Here is an 8,818-nt window from a genome sequence, read left to right on the forward strand (position 1 = left end):
GGTGGACGAGGTCCCCAGCTGCAACTCTTCGCGTACCAATTCTGACGGGACGGGGCATACAAGTTCTGATGTAAAGAAAAGGCGACAGAAGCCGGATCAAGGAAGCAAGACGAACGAGCCACAGCTGTCTAGTTCTTATGCCCCTCGAAAGAAAAAAAAGGGAAGAAAACTAAACCGGGCGAAGTGGCGGTATCTAGAAGTGCGCTAAAAAATCGAGGGAGACAATGTGTTGGCGAAAATGTTTCCCTTCACGGTCAACAAAAATGGAAGTGGTCCAGGCCTCTCCCCTTGATCTGCTATTAGATTAGACGGCAGGAAAGAGCTCTTTATTGTCTCGCTTCAACGCGCAATGTTGAATTCAGTTAGTAAACACAAGTCGAAAATGATGTGCGCAAATTTTATATTCATTTCATGTTCGTTGAATCTTGCGCGCAACAGTTTCAAGATCGAAACTATGATGCATTATGATTACATGTGTGTCTTTGTTCAGTTCTGGGCCCCTCTTTGTTACGCAACGCTACGCTCGTAGCGTTGCGTGACAGAAAGAGAGCTAGGACTAGACTTTCATGTTTGTAGACTAAGTCATCCAGAGCGCATAACACAACGGTCTTCAGCTGCTACAATATTACTGACGAATAGGTACATTCCAGTGTGAACAGAAACATTGAATAACACCAACAACTTAATTCTTTTGTAAATTGTCCAAGAAATCGAACAGATCTTTTGAACAGTGATTTAAATTACAGTAACCCACTGTAGTGTAAAGAGGGGTTTGTACAGTACCCAAACTGCTAGGTTACATCACAACCTGTGAAATAGCTTTGACATTATCGTTAGTTAATGATAACACACTCAAGGTAGGCCCCAGTCTCTTTCCCAGGCAATTGTTCCCTTACTGTATTCACCAGTCTCCCTGCATGCAAAATACAGAAGCAAGAGCCTGGAAACAAGACTGATGATCACTTTCGCTTCTGAAGGCCTCTCAGAGCTTCATACATGGTTTCTCAAAATTTCTTCCTTGTTCCCCTTTAGTAAATTCCATTGCTCCCTGAAGGGCCTAAAGCTTTTGTCCAAAGTTCCCATTAATAGTAGAGATATCTGTTGTTCCTTCAAATAGACCATGTTACATTTGTCTGTTCAGTGACCTAGCCTTTGTATGGTAGCGAGGCAGGAGGTGACCTTCTTTTGATAAAGACCTCACTGTTTTTGTTTTGTAAATCAAGTTGTTCTTATGCTAACTAGTTGGCATTTACATGAGAAAAGCAGAGGCCTGTATCAAAGCAAGGTCACCTCCAGCCTCGCTTGCAGTCAAAGGCCAGGTAACTAAGCACACAACTGTAAAATGGCTTATTAATCCAAAAAACATCCCTTGTTTCCTGAAAATAAATGACCAGGTTCCTTTGCTTCTGCAAGCTCCTGGGAGGCTGTCACTTTATTGTATGACAATGCTACAAGCCGTAGAATTTAAGAGAGAGTTTTGTTGTGCTGATAATGACCTATCCTAAAGGCCGACTTACAGGGGCATGTTTAAAACACGAAATGGTGAACTGGCGCTATGGTTAGCTTAAATGGCACTCAGGTTAGCCTGAATATCACTGAATGGATAGTGGTTAGCTCTCAAATTCAAGGCTTGACCCTTACAGACACCTGTATGTCACATTGACTCTTACCCGTAGTGTCATTTGTCATTTTACCATTTCATGTTTTAAACATGCCTGACTTAAAGAAAACTTGATGAGTGAAATATTGCCTGAAAAAGAACTCGCTAGATAGGGTTTAGCTTCAGGATGATTAATTTACATACCAATAACATAGCTCTGGTTGCTATGCAAAAATTATGAAAGGAAATACATGTCTGGTTAGCGATCAGATGAAGGTTGATATTTTTTTATTTATTGAAACAAAAATGAAACTAACTTAATTAATGATTACCATTGTTAATGTAAGTTTTGTAGATAAATTGAATAACGACGAAAGAAGTGCTTGGAATTTTCCAAGTGTTAGTTTTCTTGTCAATACTTGCTTTGTAGATAAGCGCAAAAATTTAATATAAAGTTAAAAAGAAAGACAAGCCAAAAATGAAACAATGACTGCAAGAAGTCTCTTCCTAACTAATCAAATGAAAATAACTTATTTTACATAACCTTGGAAACCAGCTGCCCTTCCCAGGGGCTCCCACTCACCACTGAGTGAGAAAGGCCTGGGAAAAATCCACGAGAGGGTCCTGGTTTCCATGGCTACAGCTCATGAACCCACCCAAGGTTATCATTTGCAGTTGAAACTGACGTTAAGTTATATTCTGTGGTAAACAAAGGAAGATTCCTTGAAGTATTAAAAATGTTTAAAGGTTTTAAAATGTTGTCATAACTTATTTTGTTCTTTGGTTCTACCAAGTGAAAAGCAGTTTTGGAATGTCTCAACCGACGACCTTCGCATTCATTTTGTCAGCCAAGTCAAAGCCAAAAATCCCTTCATCTTTTCTCCATTTATAGCCATAAGTGTGTTACAGAGATCATCTGTCTTTTTTGGAAAGAAAATCTTTATTCAAATTTGTGCAATATCTTTTTTACGAAGTCACATTCCCCTTAAACTGTAGCATCTGACAGTAATAACTATTGTTAATTTGTTAATGTACAAAGCCAGTTCCTTTTTAAAATGAACAAGAACTGTCAATCATCCAGTGCTTGCGGCAAGTCTTCAGAGTTCCTAAATTTTTGATTGAATGTGTTTCCCAAACAAGCAGATACCGACACAACAAACACATTTAAATAAAGGACTGGGTATTTTTTTAAAATAACAACAAAAATTCTTTAATATTATTGTTGGGTGTGGCTTTTTCAAATACATTTCTCAAATAATTCATCAAGTTCAAAAGACATCATGACCATGACGGCATTTGGATATCTGATCGTATTTAACGTAGATTTTTACAACAATATTGCAAATGATGGAGTTTTTGTTTTGACAGAGAAGATATATCATTATCTTGAGAACAATCAAGACAGTGTTTGACCATATTTCCAAACAACTCAAAGTTTGTCAAAAATACTCTGCTCAACCTCATATTTTCACATCTCTTCTTGGTGTTTGGGAATGTGGTTGACAAAATAAACATACAATACAGTTGCACCGCCTTTACTACATGTGCAGTGACATACAACTGGCACTGTATAGTGTTACGACTATCATATATTACTAAAATACAAGTTGTCCGACTTATTTACTTAAAGCGTATAACTTAACTTCATGGACAACCCCTCGTGGAAGGGCTGAGCTCTAATTCTCAACTGACCACTGAAGCTTGTCCTAATCCGAATCAAGAATACTAAACTTATGAGAAATTAATACAAATCAAATGAACTTGAGTGAAAAACTTACAGTGGTTTCATTCAATCGCAGATACAAATCCAGTACCACAACTAAAAATATTACTGTACATCTTTGTAGCAATAACGTTCTGTCTTTTAAAACTTATGATTTCATAACATCACCACTGTCTTCCTTGCCTCTGTATTTCTGTTTTCCGTAAGTGAATGGTAGATATCGGTACCTTATCATATGCTGAAAATGAAAGCAAAAAATAAATAAATAAATACATAAAAATGAAAGCAAAAAAACAAAAACAAAAATGAATTCAAAGCAAAAAATAAATGAATACGTAAAGATGTAAACATGTTCAAATGCGTAAACATGTAAGCAACCAAATAGGCCACATTCATATTCTCACGTATTCATATTGGACTGGAACTAGCTTGCAATGAGGCTCACGCGGGGGAATATCATTAAAAATGGATCCATGTCATTTGCATTTGAAAAGACTCCCCACATTAGCCTCACTTGCAAGCTAGTTCCAGTCCAAAACCGAGAATACAAATATGGCTTATTAGACTTGCCTTGTGGAATTTGGAGAGAATTTTCAAATCTCACTCGTAGTGTAAATCCTTGATTGTACTGGCATCCATACGATTACCTATACTAATTCATTTGTTTGTTTGTTTGTGAAATATTGTCATGTTTCTGAGCATGTCCATCTTTTTGACTCACCTTTATTTGCCTCTTCATTGTAATGACAAAAAGAACAATGAAGTACATGACTAGGATGGGCCAGAACACAGGAATGTTAAAAAATTCAAAAAATGTACATGTTATGGCAATAACAACAGCCCTTGTGGCTGCATACCTGCAAGGAAAAAAAACCACAAATAAATTTGCTAATATTGCAAAAAATGTCCTCTTTTCCCAAATACCGGTAGTCTTTATCGCAGCTGTTATTTTGCTTTTCTCAATCAAGGGCTGTTGATACCTGAATAATTGGCAAATTACTTTCCAGAGGTTTAGCAAAGGACAGCTAAGCTTTCATTGGAAATGGGTAGGCCAAATCAAAAAATGAACAAAGGGTGTCTCTTATCAGTCATACTAGCACTAAGCATTTTAATAAACAGCAAATGCGTGTAACTAAGCTCACAGAGGTAACAAGATCACACTGTTTGATGAAATGTTTGACCATTTAATAGTCAAGAACCTTCAACCTTTCATTTAATTCACCTTTTTTGAGTCTCTTCAGTCTTCCATAGAGACACCCATCTCTTAATTCTCTTACTAGCATGTTTGTGTCAGACACCACAAGACAACAAAGAATAGAGTGTATGTAGCACTTGATGTACAGTGGAGATCTAAAATTGTAGATTTCCAGACTCTAGTTAAATGTTCTAAAGAAGACTTACCAGAATTTAAACTCTGGTAATCTTCTAATAAATGGTCTGAACTCTTGATCAGCTTTGGTGGGGAGTTCTGGACCATCTTCTTCTGTAAAATAATACAAAAATTGTCTCAAAAGAACAAGGACAGATCAAATAGAATGGTTGTAAATGTCAGGTTTGACTCTGATTCCTGAGGTGTTAAGTGACTTAAGAGTATTTCTACCCACAGCAATACAAGACAGTTATCATTCTATTGTCATGCTATTTTACCAACATCATTGGGTAAAGAGGAAGTGCAAAATATGAGCCCATATTGCACGGTAGAGCCATATTTTGTTTTTGCCATTGGCATGTGCCTTAATATGTGATTGGTAAAATTTTTGGATAATGCAGGATGAATTTCAAAAACTAGAAGCAGAAAATTATACTAGAAAATGACAGGAATATTAAATGTAGAAATGACATCAACTCAGAATTTTTTTTTCGAGTTGATGTCATTAAATTTTGCAAGTATTGAAATTGTACACAAATACGTTGTAATTATACTGTACTAATCTCTGAAGTCTTTACATGTTTATCCTGCACTTCAAATGCATGATGTTTGTAATATACACGTGCATACAGTGTTTCCCGGCATTCTACAGCATACCTCTACCACTATAAACATTATATATTATACGCAATTAACAAGAAATAAACACACCTAAGTCCTCCTCACCTAACTCTTCTAAAGCTGGATCAATTTTAGGTGTCAGGAATGCAATAAAGAGATTAAGGTGGTAAATACCAAGGGCATATGTTACTATGTACCAGCCCTGCAAAGAAAAAAAAAACATATATCCATGGAAGACTATTTTGTATTGAAACATACATGTAATATGAATGATTGCATTTATCCTGAGCCTTTCCCACTCAAAACTAAAAAAAAAGAATGAGATTCAATGGCCTTAAAAATTATACATTGATGATGTAACCTCACACCATCAGTGTCCTAGCTTTAAGTTAATAATGATGATGATGATGATGTGGACGCCAACATAGCTTTATATCTATAGATCTGTGTAGTATTTCTGATGCTGCATTAAAATAGAATTTTTGTACACAACTGACAACTGACACTTTGATGTCTTTTGAGGAGGGAAAGAATATTGAGTAAGCAAGAAGAGATGCACAGTACATGTAGACCTAATGTTACACTACCTCAGTATGAAAGTGAAGAATGATCATCGCAATAAATTTTCCAATTTAAGCAATTGGAAAGAAGAAGTCTTTCCAATTGCTTAAATTGGAAAATTTACTGCGATGATCATTCTTCACTTTCATCTACAACCGCAGTTCATGTATGAATCATTTCATATAAACTTCACACCACTACCTCAGTATCAAGTATGGAAAAAAAATGCACGATCTTCTTGACAAGAAGCTTTCAGTTGTCATTTTGGTGCTCAAACATAAAGTCTGACCATACTGTAAAGTTAGTCTGTCAATTTCAAAATTTAGTTGGAAAACGTCCAATGGCTACATAACCAGGGGTTTTATTGCGGGCTGGCCACTGGGCAAATTGACCAGCTGTGAGGATTATTTTCCTTGCCTGGTTTGACCACGTAGCAAAAAGTTTTTCTTATAAAGAAGTTAAGTTTACAAAGTTTTTCCCACCTTTGAAAACCAGTTGCCACCCTGCTAAAAAAGGTTAATAAAACCCCTGCATTTCACTAAGAAATGTTTTGGATACTCATACCTGTAGATAAAATACCCTGGCAAGAAACAAAAGTGTCAGGACCAGTGTTGCAGCCCATCTAAGTGGGAGATGTGGCACTGTGGTGTCCAGAAACGTCTGGTATCTCTGTTAAAAAGAGTCATAGATGTAACATTAAAAAAAGTCATAACATACATTTACCACATGTCGTGTATGTACAATCTATTCAGCATATACAATTAAACAGTTACCAAGAGATTACAAAGAAGTAATTAATGGTAAAAATTGAAGATGAGTTCCTGTACACAGGGGTTTCAGAATGTTTTGGAAGTAGGCGTCTGCAGTTGGAAGAGTCGCTGGCTGTGACAAGTTAGGGGCTGCAAGGCCATGTTACTCTGCTGTCTTAAAGATTTATATATTATTAACTTAACCCATGCTTTCCTCAAAATCAATTGACAAATCTGTCCGTTTTGACAATATTATTGACAATACCCTTGCTCTCAGGCAGGATGATAGTGCTTTCGAAGTTTGGTAAGGGTTAGAAAACCTGGCGGGATTTAAAATCAGTATCTGCACTTAAAAGTAAAAACTGGCAGTTTTGAAATATTACCTGTGATATAGTTATGAAAAACTTTTTGACAAAGCCTGGTTGAGCTGGACGGCTATCTTCTGAAGCTTCATCCATCTTGCACTTTCTACAGAGGAAAAAATCCAGGCATTTGTGATCACTCTGAAATGTAATGGCTTATGTTTTTTTAACTTTTCTGGTGCTCTCAAAACCTGATTGAATTTTACAACAGTACAAAAAAAGCTACATTTTATTCCTTTATGATAATAACTTCCATAGTGGATTAACTAGGTGAAACATGAACACAACATAGCTTTTTGCAACAGTTGGTCATTGGATGATGGCCGAACAACGATTTTGTAGTCTCCTAGTCTTGTAAAACCCCAGCCATGGTTAGGTTTAAAACAGCTTAAAATGTCAAAGACAAGAAAAACTACTCTCTAGTGTTCAGAGTATGAACAAAATAATAATAAATATTTATTCATATTTAAAAACAACTTCCTGCAAGAAAAAACTACTGGCTGTATATTCTCCTTTCTTAAAAAGTGCTGCATCAAAGCTTTTAGTGTCCATTAGTCTCATTCCACATGGAAATCCCAAGGATGTTTTGGTTAGGGGACAGGAAAAAATCCTGGACTCCCATTTGAACTGGACCTCCTATTTGCTGATCCCCTTCTAAAAGGGGGTGAAGGAGGAGTATCCAAATTTTGTACCATTCCTTTGGTGGGGATGTTTTGTCTTGGAGGCATTTTGACCTTTAAAGTCATGGCTGGACATGCATTCAATGCCTGGACAAATCTTTTCATCATCAATAACCTCTTCTCTGCTGGAGACATGTAATCTGTCTAGACAACTTGGTAAAGAGGTCTTTATGCATGTCTGTGCTCCATTACAAATATGCTGTTAAAGAGTCATTAAGGCAAGTTTTACTACAAAGCAAATTATCCGCTTAACAGCAAGTTCAGTGATATACTGAACGAAGTAAGATGACTTAGTCTGACAGCAATCTTTCAAACAACAACAAAAAACTTATGTTTGCAGCAATAAGTCAATATAATAACTTAAAATTCGTATGAAACTGACAAGGAAAGTTAAGTCGTAAACTGAAAGTTAAAAGTAAAGAAAAGCCAACGTAGGTATTCGCCAACTTAACAACTTTGCTATTTAAAATGGCACGAAGCCGGAAAAGTTGTTAACATAAAGTTGGCAGACACTGTAAACCTGCTAGAGATTATTATGTGTTAGAACATGTCACTTAATTTTCATAATATTGCTGACAATTAATAAGACCACAAACTGCTCTGAAATTACCTACGGTCTTTTCGTATAGTACATTAATTCTGTTGAATATCAGCTGTGAATAATGTATACAGCTGTCGACCGATCGCACGACCATTAGTTTAGAAATCACGAAACATACCGGAACTAAACTTGAAGCAACGAACTTCTGTCAAAATAACCAAATAACCTCAATCGAACGATCTCAAATTTTACGAGCTGCAAACACTTCTATAAAAAACTTACCTATGCTCAGAAAGTGTTGAACACCTCAGCCACCGATTAGACGTATCAGAAAGATCAAAATTCTGTATAATTCCTAGCCGTTTAAGACGCCACGTTGCAAACTACGAAGGTTTTATTCAGCGGTTAAACGTGAAAATATATACGTAACAAAGAGATTCTGGAAGAGCATCATGGGTTTGAACAGTATCTCCTTCATGTAAAATTCTACCATTTGTCATAGCGCTTTGACACCTTTTCTCACATGGAGTTTCAGGCGGTTCAACGTGCTTCCATCGACAAATTCCTACTGTAAGGTTCCTCGAGAAGCTCTTTTGGTTTGAAACTGCGTGT

At 36.5% G+C, this 8,818-nt stretch overlaps 1 protein-coding gene across 2 annotated transcripts; it reads right to left on the bottom strand.

Moving 5' to 3' along the window:
* Positions 1-2,048: 2,048 nt before the first annotated feature.
* Positions 2,049-8,580, bottom strand: LOC145481914 (protein RER1-like). Of its 2 annotated transcripts, none has more exons than XM_081460481.1 (7): positions 8,489-8,580; positions 7,007-7,091; positions 6,439-6,543; positions 5,419-5,515; positions 4,725-4,806; positions 4,045-4,180; positions 2,049-3,561 (listed from the first exon to the last, which is right to left on the bottom strand). In XM_081460481.1, the coding sequence occupies exons 2-7, from the start codon at positions 7,079-7,081 to the stop codon at positions 3,472-3,474; spliced, it is 585 nt and encodes a 194-aa protein (XP_081316607.1). In that variant the 5' UTR covers positions 7,082-7,091; positions 8,489-8,580; the 3' UTR covers positions 2,049-3,471. The 2 variants fall into 2 exon arrangements, with proteins under 2 accessions (XP_081316607.1, XP_081316606.1); XM_081460480.1 differs by having other exon boundaries at positions 5,404-5,515.
* Between the last annotated feature and the right edge of the window lie 238 nt (positions 8,581-8,818).

The sequence above is a fragment of the Orbicella franksi genome, chromosome 3, assembly GCF_964199315.1.
Source record: "Orbicella franksi chromosome 3, jaOrbFran1.1, whole genome shotgun sequence".
NCBI lineage: Eukaryota > Metazoa > Cnidaria > Anthozoa > Scleractinia > Merulinidae > Orbicella > Orbicella franksi.

Coding starts and splice junctions, on each gene's coding strand:
- LOC145481914 (XM_081460480.1), bottom strand. CDS start 7,081: ATGGATGAAGCTTCAGAAGATAGCCGTCCAGCTCAACCAGGCTTTGTC. Junction 6,544..7,006: donor TTTTCATAACTATATCACAG/GTAATATTTCAA, acceptor TCTTTTTAACAG/AGATACCAGACGTTTCTGGA. Junction 3,562..4,044: donor CAATGAAGAGGCAAATAAAG/GTGAGTCAAAAA, acceptor TTTCATTTTCAG/CATATGATAAGGTACCGATA.